This window comes from Antedon bifida, chromosome 4 (genome assembly GCF_963402885.1).
Source record: "Antedon bifida chromosome 4, ecAntBifi1.1, whole genome shotgun sequence".
Taxonomy (NCBI): Eukaryota; Metazoa; Echinodermata; class Crinoidea; order Comatulida; family Antedonidae; genus Antedon; species Antedon bifida.
In genome coordinates, this window is record NC_136229.1 from 4959461 (window position 1) to 4984370 (window position 24910).

General features: G+C 34.9%; 2 protein-coding genes across 3 annotated transcripts; one reads left to right on the forward strand and one right to left on the reverse strand.

Moving 5' to 3' along the window:
- Nucleotides 1–527: 527 nt before the first annotated feature.
- On the reverse strand, nt 528–9915 carry LOC144840529 (uncharacterized). Its single transcript, XM_078696363.1, has 16 exons — nt 9890–9915; nt 9229–9332; nt 8473–8714; nt 7629–7822; nt 7148–7272; nt 6691–6832; nt 6346–6460; nt 6013–6168; nt 5398–5438; nt 5078–5220; nt 3898–4293; nt 3286–3559; nt 2887–3074; nt 2088–2497; nt 1591–1693; nt 528–1129 (listed from the first exon to the last, which is right to left on the reverse strand). The coding sequence occupies exons 2-16, from the start codon at nt 9325–9327 to the stop codon at nt 1028–1030; spliced, it is 2730 nt and encodes a 909-aa protein (XP_078552489.1). The 5' UTR covers nt 9328–9332; nt 9890–9915; the 3' UTR covers nt 528–1027.
- Nucleotides 9916–12576: 2661 nt separating this feature from the next.
- On the forward strand, nt 12577–23905 carry LOC144840922 (ATP-dependent RNA helicase DDX42-like). 2 transcript variants are annotated; one of them, XM_078697013.1, is made up of 20 exons: nt 12577–12703; nt 13372–13533; nt 13957–14053; nt 14154–14237; nt 14896–15051; nt 15605–15709; nt 15831–15950; nt 16479–16586; nt 16757–16825; nt 17177–17305; nt 17468–17567; nt 17709–17756; nt 17847–17944; nt 18085–18259; nt 19386–19487; nt 19711–19812; nt 19931–20055; nt 20156–20410; nt 20893–22005; nt 22318–23905. In XM_078697013.1, exons 2-19 carry the CDS (start codon nt 13388–13390, stop codon nt 21985–21987), a joined length of 3114 nt encoding a protein of 1037 aa, XP_078553139.1. In that variant the 5' UTR covers nt 12577–12703; nt 13372–13387; the 3' UTR covers nt 21988–22005; nt 22318–23905. The 2 variants fall into 2 exon arrangements, with proteins under 2 accessions (XP_078553139.1, XP_078553138.1); XM_078697012.1 differs by having other exon boundaries at nt 20893–21989; nt 22307–23905.
- Nucleotides 23906–24910: the final 1005 nt, after the last annotated feature.

Consider the following 24910-nt stretch of genomic DNA (forward strand, 5'->3'; position numbering starts at 1 on the left):
TTTACTGTTAAAGTGTTAAGCTGTTTTAACAGTTTTCATTCAGTGTTATCAAACAAGCACCGCAATAGCGCTTAGGCTTTACAATTTGTAAATGTTTTATCTCAGAGAGAGAAAGCGGCATTTGTTCATTCTAGTGCTACAAATACATGTAGCTATGCAGCTTGAGTCTTAGGCCTACTTCGTATGCATGGTGTGCAGGTGCTAGAGGAATGGGATATTTGCTTAATCCAGCAAGACCAGCTGCTAATAGTTGGGTACTGACTAATATCGTCTGTAAATGTGTTAGTGATATTTCACAGCAAACTTTCAGTCAGGATAGAATCCAGATAGGTGCAGTTTGTCTTATATACTCTTCGAAATCACTGCAATGACCCTACATTCTTAAAATCCCATCCTGTTGGTCAGTATTGTTTTGTCAGTTCTTTTCAACGATTATTGGTTTATAGACATGCGCAGAAGATATAACCACTTGATTGATTCTTTGAATACAGTTACAGACAGACAGACAGATAAACCAATACTCAATATTGATGCATCAACATTCATTTATTAATTGATTAGAATATGACATTTAATAGTGTAACATTAACATGACACTTTACACTAAGATTCGCCAGGAGTAGACCAAGAAGAACATAATCTAAAACAGATCTAGGCTGACATACAAAAGCCTCTTCCCATCCGCCTTTGAAGAAGAGGCTTTTGCATGTCAGGAGAGGTCATACAGTATCCCATATCCATAACATGACATTTAATAATTAGGTGGCATTACACGTTACAGTAAGATTCGCCAAGAGAAGAACATAATAACCTAAAACATGTAAATCCAAAGTTTGTTTAATCAATATCTAAAGTACAAAGTTTACAGTATTCTATATCCATAAGATGACATCTATAATAATTATGTGTTCGTCAGGAGTAGACCATTAGAACATATAGATCTAAAGTTTGTTTCAATCATCTAAAATGATTTTTGTAGGATTCGTTTGTCGATATCTTTTGATTGTTTGATTGGTGGCTTCACAGTTTATCCTTTAGCAGGTCCACATGAGCTTCTGGCTTCCTTGAGTCTGTCACATTCATCTGCGTTTCTTGCATTGCAAGCTACCATCCGACAACGTACAATTACCTAAATAGAAGAAAGTGTTTCAAACATCATCAGTCATCAGAATCATACTGCATTATTTCAATAACTGACTACTTTAATAACAGAGACGCATTCTTATGATACAGTCACTGAAAACCTCTGAATACAGTAAAAAGTATAGTAGGCCTAGTATAGTTTACTCCGAGTTTACAGCTGTTTCGAAAATGTTTTGTAACTGTCCATTACATAACTACTGTACAGAAGATATGGACAGAAAAAGGTTAACTCAACATTCTCCGTGTGGCAATAGTCATGGCAATCGTAGAGTCTGCAAACCAAATTTTGTTTGTGTAGACTAGGTTTAACAGACTGTGTTGTAATATTATCAACCTAAGTTTTGCTTTGTAATAACTTTGTTCAACCATCTATACTGAGTTCGATAATCATTTCCCAACATTATCAATGTTGAGTATTTCTTTTAAACGTAATATTAAACTACTTACATCATGATCGAGTCCCTTTCCAATGATAGCAAACGCTGAGATACTGAATCGAAGTTCGGAATCAGTCGAGTCAAGGAACCTCACTGTTGAATCGACTGGACAGCTAAAATATAAAACAAAATACTCTTTAGCAGAAACAACAGTGTAAAAATCTCATTATTAAACTTTATGTGATGTGGACGTGCCCATATATAGACATGATTACGTCATATCACTACCATATTTGGGTACATCACACTTTTTGATAGTGTATACAGAGCTTTAGCTAGTGGTATAGTCAACTTGTCAAAGACTAGGACGTCTACCTATGTCAACTCCAGCGTTGTGGAATTATCAATCGAAATGTGTGCTACTTTGAAATCTTCAAAGAACCAACAAGCTTTTGCAGTTATCTTAAATGTTGCCATTTTCTGTTTCACGTAAATTATGTAGTACAGCGCATTGAGAGCCTGCTCATTATAATGCGCTATTATATAAGAATTAACTATTATTATTACCCATTTTCAATGAATACGTAGGGCTCATCGTCATCGGTACACGTTTTATCTTTAGCCACTGCCCGGCAGCTTTCAATCTCTAAGCCGTTTGTAGAGTCGTCTGCGTTTGCACCAAAGTACAAAACATCACTGAAGCTTACATTAGGGAACTTTGATTCTGTCTTCTTCGAAAAGGTTTTGTCCGTGTACAATGCTAAGTAGGTTTTCATGTTGGTACTGCCTGAAAACTTTCTTCCTTCCACGCCATTGTTGGAGTTGTATCGTGGAGTGTTTACTCCAGTACCTTTAACGTCACAGATAAAACGTATATCGACTTTGTGGACTTTTCGTGTGGCTGACGCACCGGCGAAAACAGGTTCTGGGGTGCTACGCAAAGTGTTCATGTAACGCATGGAATTCGGTCCCAATCTCTGAAAGCAACATACAAGTTTGTAACGTTTTAGACGTGAGTAAAACAATGGATTTATTGGAAAAATTATCCGAGAGGGAAGCAGAGAACAGATACTATAGATACACTTTCTTAGAAGATAAGGACGATTGAATGAAGTGGAGAAGAATAAAAGACGATTTCCATACACCTTTGAAGAAGAGTATGTTGTGTAAGGAGAGGTTATGTAGTATCACATATGGGTTGAAGGTGGCTGTCAGGACGCATACTGCATGCTTGTATGATGCATATCATCGCAAAATATGATACCGCTTGTGTATCGGGTGGAACTACTGTGTAACTATTCGGAATGGTTTATGGAGAGTTATTTATTGCAAAAGATTAGTCTGAATAAAATGTATGTAGGCCTACCTTAGATTTGGTCGCACACTCATCGTAGAATGTTTTAACAATCAAATAATCTTTATCAAAGTTCTTGGCTGTACATCGTTTGTCATGTAGGTGGAGTAAGGTTGGTTCAATCTTACTAACATATTTGTGTGGTACAAAGAACGTCATACTATTCTCATCGCAAGATGAAAACGGCTTCAGAGGAGGTGCTAGTAAATTTAAAATAATTTCAACAAGGATTATCAATAATGTTAACCAAACTACGCATTCGTAATTACATTTAGTAAAAGAATGTAAGCCTATAAGTAGTATTGCGATTTTTTTTATAGTTTATTAGCGTTGGAACATTATTTGCGAAACACTAATTAAAGCATTGTCATCTAAAAAAAAATTGAAGATCACAGTTAGCTCAATACTTACGGGACAAGAAGTTGTAATTCGCCATGACATTATCATTTACTTTAGGATCGCCTTTGCAGTTTGATGTCTTAGCGGCTACTGCAATGCCTTTTCCAATAGAGAGCGAATACTGTTTATCATCCTCCATTTCAAACGTTGGAGTGTAGCGCAGCACCGTTTGGTCATCATCAGGGAACTCCACCTGGGATGGGTCACTTACGTCAAAAGTAGCTGCCTCGACATTTCCATCTACCATTATGATCTTAATGAATGCAGGCTTTGTTGGACGTTTTATCTGTAAGAAATTACCTTCACAATGAACGGATCGAACCAAATTGAAGCAGTTTAATCTGATTCTTACAGGATATGAGATTCAAAGGATTAAGAATTATTGAAAGGATTTGAAAGTTCACTTGTTTTTCACTTCAAATTGTTTAATTTAGTTTCTTTGGAAAGTAGTCGTTTATTCTGGGTTTTTACTAAATAAGCAAACGTACAAACAACACTCAAGACACTACATGTAATTGCTATGGTGTGTGTGGCTTTGATTGTATACGGTAGGCTAACTTAATTATTCATCTAAAACGTTGATTCAATGAAAGTCCTATATAATATAATATATAAAAACTGAACCTTTTTGCTGAACTTGATTTGCCAAGGTTTCCCGGTGGCCATCGGCTGACCTTCCGCAGGTATAGACTCGGCTGGCAATATTTTCGGCGGAGGTATAGATTTACATTTCTCGGTTTCGAAGCCGTACATTGAGACGGGATTCTCATTTTCTGCAGGTGCGTTACCACAAAGATCTTTCTTATAGACAACAGCTGTACCAGCATCAACCTCGATCATAAAGTTTGCACCATCTTTGAGTTTGTTTAACAGTGGTTTAAACTCTAAAACAGCACTCTTTTCTCCGTCAACAAATGTAACTTCTTCTGGGTCAGCAACGTTGAATGTTGCAAGTTGTTGTAGGCCTTTTTTACCGGATGCTTTGATTCGAATAAATGCTTCTTTCTTCGGTCTATCAAACTTTATGGAAATTTAAGTCATTTACAAAGGAAGAATGTGTACAGTGTATTTTAATGATCAATCATTTAGTACACCATGATAGTTATTAAAAGGGTATAAAATAAAGTTTAGAATATTTTGGTTGTAATGATGTGATGGCGCTAGTTACACTCCTTTATGTGTGAGTTATTTATGAAGGACGTAATGCATAAACGGGCATAAATTGAGAGGAAGATCTGTACTCGTCATTTGTGAATACAGGGGAGTCTGGTAATAAGCCAGAGATGTTGTAAATAAAAGTACGAATGAATTTAGCTGATTGTCGTTGTTTTGTACTTGTCGTCAGAAGATTATTGTCTGTGTGTTCTGTCGATGTAAAATGTGTTTTATTTAGAACATATTGTGTAAATATATCTTTTGTCCTACATTATGGTACAACTGTAATCAGGATACCTAGCGACCCCTTCATGTATGCTACAATAATGGTTAAGAATGTTATTGCAAATGCCTCAACATTGTAGTGTCAGCCTCATGTTTACGGAATGTAGAATTTCCTTCTTTTTTAGGATTTTTATAATTTAAGTGAGAATGTTCAACGAATATAGACAACGTCTTATATAAGTCAAAGATGTTCTCCAGGTGTAATGCCATCCTGAGATGAGGTAGTAATTAGTACAGTTTAAATCTTTTTTTATTGATGTATACGTAATTTTTCTTTTTAGAACCAGAGATTCCGAAATAAAAGATTGAATGAATATCTGAGTTTATTAATCCAAAACTTTTATAAACAAATTGATACTCTTACCGGTTTTGAGAAAGTCAATCGCCATGTCTTCGGGATTCCTTGGCCAGGTTTATTTGAGAATTTTGCACCTGGAGCTGGAATTGATAATGCGGGAACCAGAGCAGGAGGTTCATTATCGATTGGTTCTGTAGTCACTTCATCACCTAAAAAAAATATAATTAACAATTGAATTCGGACTGTTATTAAGTTATGTACTATCAATTATTGTAAGACATATTATCCCTAGAAACGTTTCACTATATCGAATAGTGAAATCGATTATTGATTACAAGGACCGAAAACAAAATTGTTATCGATTAACGCAATTACATAAGACTTACTAGATATGAGTAACTTGCTGCATACTGGATCACTTTGAACCCTACAAAGAGAAGAGATAATTGAACATACTGTCAATGAATGTAGATATTTAGTCTTGCAGGCCTAGTAATTTGCCCGGCTAAGTTTGTTATCTATCCACCAGTAGCCCTACAATAAGTACAATAAGCGGTAATTTGGTTCATGAAGCCAACTTCGCGGGTTAAGCCTAACTGAGCCACTTAGTATTGTGCACGTTCACTCTTTTTTTCAAGAAACAAACATTTGTCGAGTCTCTACCAGTTGAATCTAGTTCTTCTGTGTTTTCTAATTCTTACCAGTTTGTTCTTACTAGTTGAATCTAGTGCTTACCAGTTTAATCTAGTTCATACCAGTTGAATCTTGTGCTTAACTGTTTAGTCTAGTTCATACCATTTGAATCTAATGCTTACCAGTTTAATCTAGTTCATACCAGTTGAATCTAGTGCTTAACAGTTTAATCTAGTTCATACCAGTTGAATCTAGTGCTTAACAGTTTAATCTAGTTCATACCAGTTTAATCTAGAGCTTACCAGTTTAATCTAGTTCATACCAGTTTAACCTAACTACTGCCAGTTGAATTTAGTTCTTAGTCTTACCAGTTGTTATCAAGAGCGGTATAGCAGAATGCTAAGACCCCGGATGCCTCTTCTGGTACTGTGTACGTCAATGTAGCAGACGCCGTAGGTGACGGTAAAGTTGTCAGAACTTCAAATGTCATACCAGTGGGTGGACTCATCAGCAAAGCTATGATGCTGTCAAACAAACAAAGAAACATCATACGTATTATGTGGCATTGCTGTAGGCCTATTCACGGATTCATTTAGCTTCAGATGAGACATGATTTGCGACTGATTTACATATATTCGTGTGTCGTTTTTCGTTATTGCGTGGGTCGATAGAACTTACTTAGTGGGATGGTTGCAACTTACTTAGTTCCTTCTGAATTTGAAGGAAGGCTAGCTGAAATTTCTCCGCTCCATTGCTGTCCAGGCTTTAAAACTTCACACTCTGGACCAATCAGAGAAGGGCCCACGCAGCTTCCAGCTACATGAATAAGAAACAAAATGGAGTGGAAGGAACTATCAACATGTCATAATATCTTACGATATAATGCGGATTGTGAACAGAAAATACTGAATTGTAAAAATGGAAACAGAGGATATAGAATGAGTGGCATGAATTTTGATAAAAGAAGATCGTTTTCAGTCTTTAAATCATCGTTTCTAACATCTTCTAACATTATACTATTTTGTTTGAAATCTTTTCTTACGTACGTTCTGTTACGTTCAGGAGGAATTGAAATGGAATAGAGCTGAGCGGTTCGGTCAAGTCATCTTTCTTGAAGTCTTCAACCATTATTGATGCTCCATACCAGCCTGGAGAATCTAAACTTGGGATTGTGAGCTCACATTTTTCCTAAACGTAAGTACAGCATTAAGTAAGCATTAACAATAATACTTATACATGTCGACGTGCCGATTTGGCATATTATACGACTCGACTTTATACGCACAAGTGTATTTTATGGCAAGTCTGAATGCCACTTAAGTCTGCAGTACTTTACGATGCATGCTGATTGTAATTGTCTTTCTGTAAAGCCTCATTCATATTGCATGGAAATGTTTAGGTAAAACTACCGGCTGTTCTATCTAGTTTAGTTTACACTTGCTTTTTGTTTTCTGAATATCAATACCTAATTTAAGGTTACCATTACGCTCTGGTTTGACTAACCTCATCCAGTAGAGTCTTTTTTGTAGCTTGCCCACAAACGCTCTTACCGCCTACCGGAAGGGGACATTCGCCGTCCTCTAAGCTAGCCCATCGACAACGAACCGTATCACCGTCTGCATCAGAGGCTAAACATAAACGCAAATAAAAACAATATTATTAGCTTAAACGCAAAGACGTAATAAGCGCAATGCACCCAATATTTTTACTAACCACAACGCGATGAATGGTGTTCCATCGCGTCGTAGGCCTAAATCTTGGTTCCCATTTGGACGCAAAGTAAGGACGTTAGCCGTAACGTAAGCGAATTGACCAATTGGTCAATTCGCATGGGTTGCGGCTCACGTCCTTGAGTTGCGTCCTAGTGGGAACCCAACTTAATTGGTACTTCCATTTCCCCGTTGCGTCCTACTGTATGTGGCAACCAAGCTTTACGTTCCGCTTGAGCATGGTTCTATAAACTTGTTATTTATTTCAAAATTACCTTCAATTGGTATCACAGTTTTGCATCCAGCTCTTACTGTATAAACTGGTAACATGGTGACAACGGGTGAGTGCTTGTTGTCTTTTGTAAGATCTACTTTGGTAACAAGTCGCCAGCACAGTCTTCGTCCGTAATTCACTAAATCAATCCAATTACTGGAATACTGACACTGCTTAATCGGCTCGATTTGATAGCTTAAAAGAGACATATACAGTACTAATCTCTGTCTACACTAGTTTGACAAAAATATGTGATGTGCCCAAATATGGTAGCAATATTATTTTTTATTTTATTTCATTATCACCCTACAGTGAACAAACGTCACCATTAACAGGGTTGAAAGTCATAAAATATAATATAATATATACAAGCAAAAATCAACAGATAACAAGACAACACATTTAAATATTACTGACATTAGAAAAAACCTTGTGACGGAAACAAGCAAGTGAATAAAAAAAATATCAACAGATCCATCAACTTTACATAATGAGTGGTATAACTTAGGCAAACGATTAACAAAACCATTTTTAGTAATATTTACCCTCTCTCTTGATATAGAAAATAAATCAGGATTACGCAATTGATATTGTGGAACAGAAGATGACATCCATATATGGGCACATCACCATTTTTTGTCACATAAAATGTTATAGTGTAGACATGAAACCGTATGAATATAATATTAGGATGTTGACGTTGAGGCTATTATGAAGTTTGGAACAATCTGTGGTTTGACATTATGTCATTGGCTAATAGTTTAGTTACGTAACAATCTAACTGATCCCGATTGGTTGGTTACTTACGTAACAGTCTAACTGATTCTGATTGGTTGTTCACTTACATTAGTTTGAACTTTGAACGATCTGCGGTGTATGTCGTGGATCCTTCTACGATACTCCAGTTCTGATCTTCGCTGAAGCTTATACAATCATACTCGAGCGGGCCGTCGACTAACTGGTTAGCCTCGCAGTCGACACATCGTAACATGCCATTGTACTCGCCTTCAAGATGTTCCCCGGCGTAGTTGCATTCGTACTCAGGCCCCCATGAACGTTTTGCAGCAAGTCTCCATCGAACCATTAACTAATGATATAACAATGTAATTATTAACTACTGTAATGTAATGCGACATTTATATAGCGCTATTTCATGAAGATCAGAGCGATGTGGACTTAGATTTTACACCTTTTCAACAACATTCATCTCCCCTAAGAGTCTCAATGTGTGACCGGCAGCCAACTACGGTGCCATTTCGTCTGTCCACGTCTGTAAGTTCGGTATACTGTAATTGTTCCAACTCTCGTAGGCCATTTTTGTAATGAAAGTTATTTTGGAAACTAAATCTTTGACCAAAGATCGAGTGTTGAAAAGAGCACAAAAAAAAAACAAAAACAGAAGACCATATTTTAAATTATAAAAGCAAGGCGTTTATTTCAAATAAAATGTGTAAATAGACTATAAAACTTCACAGCTTTTTACAGAAACTTGCAAGAAGGTGTGCATTATTTTATTGTGTTTATCGTGTTTCAGCAGACTGTAAAAAATATAATAATTGGAGAATGAGTGTTATTGTATTTTAAAATATTAAACTACTCACTTCTGATTCGCTTATCTTTTCATAATTGAAAGATCCCCCTCTGTAATGAGAGCCTGTCACTACTGCTACTAGTAGCGTCAACACTATGAAAGAACGCATTGTTTCTGAGAAAAAAATTGAATTTTTTTTTTCAAAACACTCCTATGCTCACATAAAAATCAAAGAAATGCTAAATAAATTTGAATGGCCTCTATTCTATAAACATCTATTATTTGAAAATTAATAACGATACAACATTGAAAGTACAGAATTAGTCATGTAGGCCTAACAGGCTAAGGCACTAACTCAATTCTCAGTATCAAAGGAATATTTGGTAATACAGCATCTCAGTTATATCACATGTGATGCTTGTATCATATAAGATTAGGTTCAGAGTTAGGTTATGGTATACAGTAATATAAAATTTAAGAGATACCAAGAGATACATGTAAAACACTTGTGATGTTGTATTCCTATTATACTGGAGATAATCCAGATACAGTACCGAGATCAAAGACAATGTTCGGTGTCTGTATAGATCAAACCCGTCACATGTCACTGTATTTTATCAGAAGTGGTATTTAAAAAAAATACCATTATTCTCTACATAACAACTAAAAGAATACTTAAAAGGCAGTTTGAACAATTAGCAGAAGATACACTTTAACAACTTTGTACTTACCGTTTAGCAGGAGTGCCCGCCAAAGATGACCATGTCAAGTGAAGGGAAGATGCGCATCATCCACTATTTATACCCCCATTCTTTGGCCTAAAGCGGCCTGATGATTGAAGTTTAACGACCACTTTATGATCTTTTAGGCCTACAGGTAGAAATAATGGATTGGTGTTATTACATTTTATTGGAAACGCACCTTTTAATATATCCAATGGACTCATGGGTATTCCCAGGTGAATTTGTTTGCTATTGTTTCTTGTGGATATTACCGTCAAAAAAGCACAACTTGCATTAAAGTTTAATTTTGAAAAATACATTTTAAAATATGCTGAATATTAGTTCATTATTCATTGTGGTTTATTTTTCAAAATATTTTTATTAGAACGTTTTATAATTTCCAAAATTAACACATTACTGGATATTTTAACAGGGAAGAGTGAGTGTCTATATCTCATCTTTGATAATAAATTATCAATATTATACAAAATGACGCGATGATTTAATTTTTTTTTTTTGCTTTAGTTATTTTATTAATATGATACAAATTATTTATGTTTTATATACATAGAATATTTCCAAATTAAAATATTCCTTTCTTGAAAGAGTAAGTGGAGTCTCAACTCGATTGTATACGAAATGACGCGATGATTTAATAATAAATTCATTTTATTTTTTTTGCTTTGCTTTAGTTATTTTATTAATATGATACTAATTATTTATGTTTTATATGCCTACAATATTTCCAAACTAAAATATTCGTTTCTGTATTTAACTTTGTCGGAGAAAAGGATAATTTTGACATAAGTTGTGTTTGATTATACATTAGTCATAAAGGTCGCTTATTTCATTTTAAAAGTTTGACCATATCGTTTCTTGGCTGGGATACATTAATTATTTTATTGTCGACGCCTCTTTTACAATTTGTTTAATGAATGCAAATTATTAAAAAATGACAATTGATTTTTGCAGTATTTTATTATATTATTGCATCGTTAACAGTGTGTTGTTTGTTTGATAATTTCTAAAAATAGCTAAAAATATCACACGTTTGCCGACAATAATGAGAGTACTTATTATTATATCAGGCATGTTGAAATGTAATTATTTTTGCATGTTGTCCTTGGTCGGTCCATTTCTGCAAATGACAGGATAAAGTATTGACTAGCATTTAATGATCAATGCTCGTAAAATTATTGCTGAGTAAGCACAACGCGATGATTCGTGTATCCTCCAATTTACACAGACGACGAGCGGTAACGGTAAGCGGAAACCGCGTAGCGTATCCCATCCCACGTATAATCTGTAGGCCTATCTATCATGAGCGGAAACCACCCGTCCGCTCTCCGCGCTGTATGTAAATGGTCATAAAGAATAACATAGATTCTATATTTTTTGACCGTTTATGAAAAGTAGGCATAAGCCTAGTTGAATCGCGTGTAAAATGCTTCTTGAAACACCCGTTTCATAGTAATAAGCCTACCTAGTGAAATGTTATACAACTGTACTGACTTTTCAATGATAATTAAAATTCAAACCGTTCTCATTCGTTTATAGTATTATAAACTTCATTTACATGACAATACTTCTGTTTAGGGCATTTTATTCGAGTTATTATTTTTATTCATTATTATTTGCTAGTATCAATGGACGTGTGGCATATTTAGGCTTACGGAATGATGCGTTTCTTATCATACGGTAGAATATGTGACAATTGATTGGTCATAGCTTTAAAAAAAATGAGATGGCCTATCGGTCAATGACAATTGTAATTTGAATGATTTATGTCTATAAACCCCACACTCTTGGGACAGATGTGAAATTATCAGCATAATGCGTTCAAAACATTGTAGTGTTGGACATTATTATTTACACATAGGCCTAATCTAAACAAATCAGCATTGAAGAACCTGATTGGCTCACTTTAATTATTGCCAATGATAAAAGCTTTTGATTGGTGGACGATGTATGATGATGACTCAAATAGTAAAAAATAAATAAATAAAATTCAGAAAAATAAATTAATTTGTTTTTGTGGGGTTTTTTTTCGCGTGATTCGTAGTTTCCGCGTTGTTTTTTTGATCGACGATTGATGGCATTTTCGCGGGTTTTTCGCGTTTTTATGTTTGCTGAAAGAAGAACTTAATTACAATGGTTAGTGAAGGAATCGAACCACTTACCTTGTTTGTTGTCTCAGTGTGTCTCTGCTGCATGGTGACGTTTTACTCGTTGAGCCGTTGAACCCGGGTGATGGATCGACTGTCTTTTAGAGCTTCCATAGTCTGTATTTAACCTTTGATCCCATTTAACGACCTAATAGTGGTTATTTGAGACCATCGTGGATATTGAGTCAATTGATTGATTCTAATTAGGCCTATTTATTTATTTATTTATTTTCAATAATAATAATAATGCAAGGTATAGGTAGGTAATTAATAGTATTAGGCCCTATGTTAATATTACTGTAATGTATAATATTCAGCCATCCATCCATCTTTTATTTTCATTTGTTGCAAAGATAGGTACTCGCATATAATGTTATCACTTTTCTGCAATCCGCTAAACTGGTATTATATCTGGTATATTATAAATTCAATGTATATTTTTCATTCTATGTCTTTGTGGAAAATTAATGAATATTATATGAATTTTTTTTAATAGCAGAAATTTTAATTAATATAGATTAGCGCCCTCTATAATGTCTAACAAGAAAACATGGAAAACAGTACTCACGAGGGCCTAGGCCTAGTCTAGCCTGTTTGTTGTGAGACGAATGCTGCTTATAAACACACAATACACCATTGCATTTAGAATATTTGAAAGGTATGTTTTGTCATTAGAATACTAAGTATAACTAGGAAACTGTCAAATTGTAGAATAATGTATTAAACATACTCTTTCATTCACTAAAACTGAGTATTATTAGTGGCTACCCCCAACAACCCATCCACCCTTGTTGTGGTGTGCCACATTCCACAAGAAGGAGGCTGCAGCCTCGGCGGTAAATGGTCCCGTAGAGCCCGTGTTATGTGATGTTGTTGGGCCTAGACAAAACGACAAGACAAATAGGGATTGAGTTTGAGATAATATATCTGTATATCTCAATCCATATAAATTAACAATGACAACTATAGATAAAAAACACCCCACCAGGCTGCCAGGCAACAATTTCGACTCTAGGCCTAGCCTAGTACTAGTAGTAGGCCTAGGGCCTAGGCCTATATTTTGTTTTAAGAATAATAAGGTCTAAAACAGGCCTAGTCTAGGCCTAGGTAGTAGGCTTAGAGTGGTTACAGTACCTGCATAGTAGAGAGACCAAATAAAGGGTTTGCTGAATAAAAGCAGTAGGCCTAGTAGGCCTAGACTTATGTTAAATGGTGCAGCAGTTATCTAGAATATATAGGGTCAAGCTAGGCCTAGTATTTTTATCAATAATAAATAAGAGCTGCAAATTTCCACATATTTTTGACATTTTTTGTAATATTTTATAGAAAATAACTTCATACAATGTACCGTGGAGGGGGATCAAGTGACTACTCCAGAGAGCCCAACTTGGGGAGTAGCTACAACAATGTTGGACCACCTGGGTATGCAGGCATGGAGCAGATTGAGAAGGCTACAAAACTAGTTAAAAGACACCGGTCTGAGCAAGAGTATGTTATTAATAAGAAATACAGTCAACTCTCAAAATACCGGACTCTTAATATCTGAAAACCGGAAAATCTCCCAATGCCAGACTTTTTCTTTTTCCAGTCTCAAATTCATTTTTACTATTAAAAATACATTCCGAATACTTTTTGGCCAGCTTAAAGGTGTCTTGTATTGGGAAAGTTGACTGTATATACTTTCATTCAACTATATACACTAATAATTATTTTTATAAATGATATTTTAATACTTCGTCTACAGTAGCCTGACAAAACATTACAACTACAAAGTATATAAAATCAAGGTTCAAATGATACTGTTGTTTTTTTATCATACTATTTGTTTATGATAATACTGTAGCTTTATAAATCATAATCGATAGGTTGATGAAGCACAATCCTGGCTTTAATATCTTCTTTATTCTTCAGTTATTTTGAGGACAGCGATCCGGAGGAGGGAATTGGTAATGCAGGGAATGAAAGTGATGAGGATGACCCATTGGATGTGTTCATGGCTGGGATACAGGTAAGGCCAAAGGTTAAAAAACAGCATGTTTTGTCAGTACTATTCATTCCTCATTCAGATATGGTGTACCTTTTATAATTATTTCTGCTTGTTTATTTAGGCTGAAATAAAGAGTGAAACAGAGAAACCGAAAGAGAAGTCAAAGAAAGCTAAAAGACAGGATATTGAAGACTTGGATGAAATGGTAACATTTTTATGATTTGTAAATTATCATTGCAGTAATTGCAATCTGAAAATCTGAAACTCTCACAAAATCAGACTTTTCTTGAGGTCCAAAACATCAAAAATAAATTCAAAATACCAGATTTTACAGTATTATGTAAGAGTTGACTATATTGAGTGTATAGAAATTCAACATTTGTTTCACAGCTGTGTTTTATTATGGATGATGTGAGCATAAAACAGCACCTTAAGCTATTTAAAATTTATTTATGAAAATACCCCTTATGTTGCTGTATTTTAATTATTCTTACAATTGCAACAGTTAATCATAGCCACCTACATTGTTGCTAGAATAACCACAATAAAAAAGATGATATATATTAGAAAATATTAGTCCACTCAGGCAGCGCTTATTTGCTTTATATTCTCAATTTTGTCCAAGTACTCTCACTTGCACTGATGAAGGGCTAGTGTTGCCCGAAAGCTCTGCTAATATTTCTGGTTGTTTTACTTTATTTGATTTAGCTTTTTGCTTATTTTATTTAATGTATCTCCATTTAGATACAGCCACTGATGCCCAAAGCGGTCTTTTTTTCAGTAATTTGGATTTATATAAAAAGATTAATATAAATCAACATAATATTTATACATATTTTTACTTGTACTTGTTATGTTAACAGGAAGAATATATGCAATATATGATAGACAACCCGAATGCAGGACTGAACGCGCCAATGGACGATGAAGATTACGTCGAATATGACGCTGATGGCAATCCCATAATTCCCGAGAAATCTAAAATAATCGACCCATTGCCAGATGTTGACCATTCTGAGGTAAGTTTAAACAGTTGCAAATACAATGCAAAAGATAAAACATGTGATGTGCCCATATATGGACATGATTATGTCATATCACTGTCATATTTAGGCATACATCACACCTTTTTTGTCAACCTAGTTTGATAGTGTAGTCAAAGCTTTAGGCCCAGGGGAAAATTCCTGATTAGTGTACCAAGTTTCTTATATTATTTTGTCCTATAATTTGAACTCTAGAATTTCTTTGTAGTTTATTAATTAAAAATACCACTGGTCCCAGCTTCATGCATAAAAAAGTATATTTTAATGTTGTAGAAGACTAGTAGAATCCCTATTAAGGGGACACCTTCAGGACTTAACGAAATTCCCCTTAATAGGTGTGTCCCTTGAATAAGGGTTCACCACATCATCATTCCCCTTACCTGTTTCACTGGAAATAGTTTTAATTGGAGGTGTTCTACTGTAAAATGTTTAGTGTTATCATCATATAAAATTAATTAAAAACCTCTTGAATTCAAGTAGGTCTGTGTTTATGAAAGAATGAGACTAATGAATATTATTTATGTTTTAGATTGAGTATGATAATTTTAACAAGAATTTCTATGAAGAACATCCAGATATTGCTAAGCTGTCATACCATGATGTAATAGATTTGAGAAAGAAGCTAGGAATTAAGGTATAGTGCACAAATGTATACCTTCATTATCATCTACAATAATAATAATAATATTACATATTATTATTTTTTACCAGTTCAGCAGAAACTAGGTTGACTAGCTGTATTTACTTTTTTATAGGTGTCCGGTGCTGACGCGGCCAAACCAGTTTCCAGCTTTGGACATTTTGGTTTTGACGAACAGTTGATGCATTACATCCGTAAATCTGAGTTCTCTTCACCAACTCCGATTCAAGCTCAGGTAAAAATTTGAATATTATCTCTTTTGTAAAAGATTTGGCCTGATTGGGTCGTGTATTAGCCAGAGCCAGTTTAAAAATGTAAATGTAAATGGGGAAATAACCTGCGACTTGCAGCCTGCCTACTGGGCTGAATTCGACACAGACTACTTCTCCCTTAAGGGTCCCTTCATGTGGTGTCACCAAACAGCGCCTGTTCGTCTCTCCACAACAAAAGGGGCTGCATGGATCAGTATACAGGGGTAACCCCTACTCTTCCGAAAGATGTACTGGGTTCTTTAAAGTTCACATGAGCTAGATGTGTACACTGGACCTACAGTTTTAAGTCCTTATGTGAGAATACTTGTTCTACCACCAGAAAAATGCCGACTCTATAGTTATGGTTTGTGGCACCCCTGCCTTAACTGCTCGGTTATGTATTAGCCAGAGCTAGTTCCAAAAAGGTTGAGCCGCAAGTAAAATGTTCAGTACTACCTGTTGTATATAGTTTGTAGAATAAACATTGTGACCTAATTTCCATATTTTAACAGGGTGTTCCGATTGCAATGGGTGGTCGTGACATCATTGGTATTGCTAAGACAGGCAGTGGTAAAACAGCAGCATTCATCTGGCCTCTGCTCATACATATTATGGATCAGGTATGGCACGCACAGTTATCATATATTTATTAATGAGCCTGGTATGGCATGCATTTTTATCATAATATATTTAATATGGACAGGGTATGACATACATATCTATTAAATCCTGTTCATTCCACTTATTGTACTTGTATAATATTTTTTCTTTAAAAAATGTGTTTTTGTAGAAAGAGCTCCAGCCAGGAGACGGTCCCATAGGGTTGATTTGTGCACCAACACGAGAACTCTCTCAGCAGGTATGAAATGTTTTGTTACCTTTAATTTGATTAAAGATTAATTTTTTTTTTAAACCATATTCTAATCAAGGCAATCTAATAACAGGATACTGAGCTCGCCTTGTCAAGATAGGAACTCTTACTTTTGATCTTTTGTATTGCTGCGACAAATTCCAACAGTACTGTACATATTCTCCATGACGCGCGGTGCCTGTTAAGGGGTGTGGAACAGATCGTGTTGCAGCCACAGATAAACCCTTTGATCTCCGGAGCTCAGCATCGCCTCTGTTGTTAGATTTATGTGGTGTTGACTAATACAAAAATAATAATAATAATTAAAAAATCTTTCATAAAAAATATCCTTAATAATAGATTTATATAGAATGTAAAAAGTTTGGAAAAGCATACAATATGAAAGTCGTCTGTGCTTATGGTGGAGGAAATATGTGGGAACAAACAAAAGCATGTCAAGAAGGAGCAGAAATCATAGTGTGTACACCGGTAAGGGACGCTTTTTATTTTTCCATTCCTTTCATCATATTTTTATTTTAGCTTTCCTGATAATAATAACTACTGTATATAATTACAATAATGACTGTAAATTGTGTATTAATAATTTTTTAATTCATTGAGTGATTTAATTTAATTCTTTTCTTTTTACAGGGTCGTATGATTGACCTTATAAAGAAGAAAGCCACCAATTTTCAGCGTGTTACATTTCTTGTTTTTGATGAAGCTGATAGAATGTTTGACATGGGTTTTGGTAATTATTAATTAATTATTAAATCAGGAGGTCAAACCTGGTTACAACTTGTTGTGAAAAGGGTATTATTCCCCCAAAGAATTAGAAACTCATTTTCATTTATATTAATTTGTATTTTTTTTATTGTTTGCTTTTCGACAGAGCCACAAGTTCGCTCCATTGCAAATCATGTGAGACCAGATAGGCAAAGTGAGTTATTATCATTTTACATATTAGAATAGTTAATAAGTTAAAGCATCATTAGCAGTTAAATAATCCTTTTTATTATTTTGTACCCAGCACTGTTATTTAGTGCAACATTTAGGAAAAGAATTGAGAGACTGGCTAGAGATATTCTGACAGACCCTGTGCGAGTTGTACAAGGTGATGTCGGCGAGGTAAGATTCATATTTCTTGCTATTTAGTGGATTTTTACATCCCTTACTGGGTCAGTCTTAGTTGATTTTCATTGCTTTGGTCGCACTAAGTATGTATACAGGCATAAACATGTAAACAGTACAATTGAATTTGTTTTCAGGCAAATCAAGATGTAGAACAAATTGTGAAGCTTCTACAAGAAGATTATCAGAAATGGAAATGGCTGACATCTAGACTGGTGAGCTTCATGACGGTTGGCAGTGTCTTAATCTTTGTCACCAAAAAAGTCAATGCAGAAGAATTGGCGACAAATCTGGGAAAGCAGGATTTTATTGGTAAACTATTTGATATTGTATACATCTGAATGTCTTTTATATCTGTTTTCCAGTTTAACTTGACATAACTAACCTGTTTAATTGGGCTGACCTAGTTAACTGGGCTAAACTGGTTAACTTTACAGACATGTTTAACATGCCTGACCTGATTAACTGGGCTAACCTGGTTATCTTGACTGATCTGTTTAACTTGTCTGACCTGGTTAACTTACTTGACCTGGTTAACTTTACTGACATGTTTAACTTGCCTGACCTGATTAACTGGGCTAACCTGGTTATCTTGACTGATCTGTTTAACTTGTCTGACCTGGTTAACTTACTTGACCTGGTTAACTTAGTGACCTGGTTAACTTAGTGACCTGGTTATCTTGACTGATCTGTTTAACTTGTCTGACCTGGTTAACTTACTTGACCTGATTAACTGGGCTAACCTGGTTATCTTGACTGATCTGTTTAACTTGTCTGACCTGGTTAACTTACTTGACCTGGTTAACTTAATGACCTGGTTAACTTAGTGACCTGGTTATCTTGACTGATCTGTTTAACTTGTCTGACCTGGTTAACTTACTTGACCTGGTTAACTTTACTGACATGTTTAACTTGCCTGACCTGATTAACTGGGCTAACCTGGTTATCTTGACTGATCTGTTTAACTTGTCTGACCTGGTTAACTTACTTGACCTGGTTAACTTTACTGACATGTTTAACTTGCCTGACCTGATTAACTGGGCTAACCTGGTTATCTTGACTGATCTTTTTAACTTGTCTGACCTGGTTAACTTACTTGACCTGGTTAACTTAGTGACCTGGTTATCTTGACTGATCTGTTTAACTTGTCTGACCTGGTTAACTTACTTGACCTGGTTAACTTAGTGACCTGGTTAACTTGTCTCATCTGGTTAACTTGGTTGACCTGGTTAATCAAGTTTATAAAGGGTGGGAATGTTTCATCCTCATTGTTGTACTGAAGCTTGGATACACCACTTCAGAAATAACATTCTTGCTGTTTTAGATTCTATTTGTGTATTCGCAGGAATGGAAATAAATTTGCGTTGGAATTATTTTGGTTATTTGTTGTGTTTAAAAATAAAGATTGAATTTTAATACATATTTTCTTTCATTTCAGTTGGGTTACTACATGGTGATATGGATCAAAGCAGTAGAAACAAAGTGATTACAGGTTTCAAACGTAAAGAGTTTGGAGTAATGGTGGCTACTGATGTTGCTGGTAAGGACAACTGGTATTTGACAGAGTTACCATAATAATAATCAAAACAAATCCTGTGCTGTTCTTTGCCTGTTTCCTTGACACATCATCACTCTACAACCATTGCTTAAATGGGTACCTAAACATACACATCCATTTAGGTGCTGATGATACTGGTTGGTTTCTGCCTCATTTTTCTTTACCCAGGAATATAAATAGGTAACAGCCTAAATTATCTTTACAGCCCGTGGTTTGGATATACCATCCATCAAGACCGTTATAAACTATGATGTTGCTAGAGACATTGATACACATACTCACCGGATAGGTCGTACCGGCCGAGCAGGTAATGCCGTTTTATTTTATTCTAGCATGAACGAAAAATTATTATTTTTATTAATATAATTAATATATCTTTACAAGAAAAGTCCATAATGTATGTTTTCTTCTGTTGGTGATTTTAGGTGAAAAGGGCACAGCATATACCCTGATGACCAATAAGGATGTGTACTTTGCAGGTGATCTTGTACGTAACTTAGAGGGTGCTAATCAGGAAGTACCCTCAGAAGTGATGGATCTAGCAATGCAGGTAGTATTGTAACCATATTTAAACTAGCTTTTAAGATGGTTAAACAAAATTAAATTTTCTTGTTTTATTAAATAAAATGTCATTTTTAAATAAATTACAGAACAATCGTTTCCGAAAATCACGATTTAAAGGTGGACGTGGAAAACGTCTCAATCAAGGTGGTGGCGGACTAGGTTATCGTGAGCGTCCCGGTCTTGGCAGTTCAGATGACAAAGAGGAGACGAAAGATGAACCAGAAGAGGTAGCACAGGCTGTGAAAACGAAAGCCACAGGACCACTTGGTGAAAGGTACGGGTGCTCCAACACAGAGGGACTTTACTCCAGTCGACTAGCTGCTATGAAGACATCTTTCTCAGTATGTATTGCATTTCACATTCAACAGACATGATAAGTATGTTAAATAGCCTCTTCAAACTTATTAAATTTGTCATATATTTTTGTAGATTTTGTTGATTTTATTCAATATATTCTTGTAGAAATGTAGATAAATATATATTTATTATGAGATTGACCTGTTTAATTTGCCTGACCTGTTTAACTTGACTGACCTGTTTAACTTGACTGACCTATTTAACTTGGCTTACCTGTTTAACTTGGCTGACCTGTTTAACTTAGCTGACCTGTTTAAATTAGCTGACCTGTTTTTTTGGGCTAATCTGTTTAACTTGGCTGTCCGTTTAACTGAGCTGACCTGTTTAACTTGGCTGAACTGTTCAATTTGGCTGATCTGTTTAAATTAGTTGACCTGTTTAATTGGGCTAATCTGTTTAACTTGGCTGACCTGTTTAACTTGGCTAACCTGTTTAACTTGGCTAACCTTAAATAATTTTTTTACAGGCTCAATTCAAGTCTCAGTTCCAAGCAGCTAGTACTGGCACCAATACTCTTTGGACTAGCAAAAAGGGCACAGTTATTCCACCTAAAATAGAACCTATCCTACCAAAACAAAATATTGCAACCATGCCTCCTCCAAGCTTTATACCACCTTCTAAAATTGGTGGATTTATTAGTAGTGTTAGAAACGAAACCTCAAAATCGGACAGTGATAGATACGATAGACGAGATAGAGATCGCAGAAGGGGTCGTGATGACGATCGATACGATGATCGACATGAACGAAGACGAGGTCAAGAAGATCGATATGACCACAGACGTGATGATGATTACAGGAGGGAAGATCGTAGCAGGCATGATAGGGGACGTGAACGTGGTGATCGAGATCGCGGTGATAGAGATCGCGGCGACCGTGATCGCGGTGATCGTGATCGCGGTGATCGTGATAGAAGAGATAACGACAGAGGAAGTAGCAACAGTAGATCATACAGCTATGATAATGATAAAAAACATGATGAAAGGAACAGCAGCAGAAGGAGTGACAATGGTAGAAGGCACAGCTCTGAAAACGAAAGCTCTATATCACCACCAGTATCACCAACAGTACAGATGACATCACCAGTATTACCAACAGCATCAACGACATCGCCGATCATAACTCAAAGCACCACTACTCCTGACATGGCACATGTGATGTATCCTATTCTGGGTATGAACCAGTTTGCAAGTCAAATGGTTGGAAAAACATCGAGATGGGATAGCACAGAAATGTCAACCAGTTCTCCAGGAAATGATGTCAGCAGTATGTTTGTGCCATCATCGGGAACAAGTATGCTGCCACCATCTGGAACCAGTATGCTACCACCATCTGGAACCAGTATGCTGCCCCCACTTCCACCATCTGGAACAAGTATGCTGCCACCATCTGGAATTAGTATGCTGCCACCATCTGGAACCAGTATGCTGCCACCATCTGGAACAAGTATGCTGCCACCATCTGGAACCAGTATGCTGCCACCATCTAGCAGCAGTATGCTGCCACCAACAGGAGTTCCTCCCCCTGTGAAGAAAGTTCGAAAGAGTCGTTGGGACACTTGAATGTAAGCAATATTATTTCTTGTTATAATGGACAATGAGTTCTAAAGCTCTGTTTACACCATCAAACTTTAGCTGAAAAAAAATGTGATGTGCCCATTATGGCCATGATGATGTCATATCACTACCATATTTGGGCACATCACACTTTTTTTTCAAACTAGTTAAGTTTGATAGTATAGACAGAGCTTAACACTACAACTATTTAGACTATTAACTTTTTGGGTACTGAAAATGTCACCTTAATAAATGTATTTATATCAGCAAATTTGAATATTGAATAAAGACAGAATAAATTATAATACATACTTTCTACACTTAGGATCACATGACTGAGTGCAGATAATGAACAGAGACTTCCTCCAGCCCTGGACAGAAGCTTGTATACAGGTATTGCCAATTATGCCTGTAGTAGTAACAGTCTCCCTGTGAATTCAAGCGTGAAGGAGCAAGTATGAACTAGATCAAACCGGATTAATCTCACACTTACCGGTTTAAACCAAACCTAAAATAATTTATTATGATTCTGAAAATCAAAACTATAGCTTGTAAGATTCTTGATGTATATAAATGTATTAATTAGCATACAAACTGTATAATATATTCATTTCAATATATTGTACAGTAGATCACAACTTTCTCTGTTTTTATCAATTGCACTAATTTGATATAGGATGTAATCCATAAACTTAAAGGGGAGCTCCGGGAAGCGATATTTCTTTTCGTACATAAATTGGTGACCCCTCATGAAAGGTCACAAAATAAACATGAATATTCATTAGTCATTTCCATAAGGTGTGATGTAAGAATTGAGCTAACTACAATTCGCTAATGCAAACGAGTTTTGTCGAGCCGTCTGTGTAGTCAAGTGGATTAGACTATGAACTTTAAATGTCGGAGTTCAAACCCCATGTGCAACTTCTTTTTACTTTATAGTGAGCGAGATTATTTAGAGGCTTAGATTTAGTTATTTTTAGGAAGTAGTTTGCTATCTTTCGCATAAGAGGTCCCCAACTTATGTGCGAAAAAAAAATCGCCTCAGGGTATAAAGTTTCGATCTTATGTTTTCATTACAAAAAAATTCCTGTATCAGAAACAAATAAAAAGGTTTTATTCAATCAATGTTGTTGCAGATAATAGAAATTTTAAACCTGGAATTATTATATATCCTTTAAAAATTAAAACAATACAACTTTGAAACTAGACAATGTGCGTCATTCTAAGTGAACGGGAAGGCATGGTATTTTAAATTATTGTTTCTTTATTTTAGTAATTTTATCTTCATTACTCAAGAATGTTTAGGATTGTGTGGGAATGTTTTTATAGTTAATTTACTGAAACAATATTGAGATAACATCTTTCAATTTACTGTTCATCTTTTATTATAAATGGTTAATTTTATGTTTACCTTAAAGATGTATTGTCTCTCAAAAACATGATAAATGAAGATTAATAAAATCAGACTTTGAATAGGCTATTGTAGTTTTAATCACTTCTGTAGAAAAAAAGCCCCCAAAAATACTGTTTTCAATTATAAAATGACAAAATAAACGGTTAACCAAAAACTCATTGGCTGGCAGCCAATTTGACTATTTTTTGGCTAAATAATGTTTTTTTGGTCCAATTTTTGGTCAAAGTAAATAACTATTATGTGACATTAAAATGGCATATCCAACAAAAAATTTAGGAGGACAATATATCTTTAATACTATTTAAATTTTAACTGAAGGTAAATTTAAATATGTTATGAAAACAAACTATATAACATTCTGAATGTTTTACATTAAGAAATGCATTTACTCACTCGATCACTTCTTGACACTAACATACCAGATTACTTTTTTTGGTTGAGGATATATTCTTTATCAATAAAATTTCATTTTTAAAATTAGTGATAATTTTGATAAAGTTGAATACAGTGCTTGCTATTATGTTTTTGATTTCTATATTTTGTCGATATTTTATCGATTTTCCGAATTTTTTTTCCAAAAATAGCCAATTTTTTGACATAAAAAGGTTATATTTTGGGCATTTTTCAAAAAACTTTCGACCCTTTTATTTTTCGACAAAACTAGTTACTATGGCTCGATAAGATGATACAAAGCAATATATAGCCATATTATCGCATAATAATTGAATTTTAAAAAGGTTATATTTTGGGCATTTTTCGAAAAAATCCCTGTACTATTATAGTACAGGGATTTTTTTCAAAAAATGGCAAAATTTCAACCTTTTTATTTTTCGACAAAACTAGTTACTATGGCTCTATAAGTTGATACCATGCAATATATAGCCATATTATCGCATAATAATTGATTTTTAAAAAGGTTATATTTTGGGCATTTTTCGAAAAAATTCCTGTACTATTAGTACAGGGATTTTTTCAAAAAATTGCAAAATTTCGACCCTTTTATTTTTCGACAAAACGTGTTACTTTGACTCTATAAGATGATACAAGGCAATATATAGCCATATTATCGCATAATAATTGAATTTTAAAAAGGTTATATTTTGGGCATTTTTCGAAAAAAATCCCTGTACTATAGTACAGGGATTTTTTCCAAAAATGGCAAAATTTCAACCCTTTTATTTTTCGACAAAACTAGTTACTATAGCTCTATAAGTTGATACCATGCAATATATAGCCATATTATCGCATAATAATTGAATTTTAAAAAGGTTATATTTTGGGAATTTTTCGAAAAAATTCCTGTACTATAGTACAGGGATTTTTTCAAAAAATTGCAAAATTTCGTCCCTTTTATTTTTCGACAAAACGTGTTACTTTGACTCTATAAGATGATACAAAACAATATATAGCCATATTATCGCATAATAATTAAATTTTAAAAAGGTTATATTTTGGGCATTTTTCGAAAAAATCCCTGTGCTATAGTACAGGGATTTTTTCCAAAAATTGCAAAAT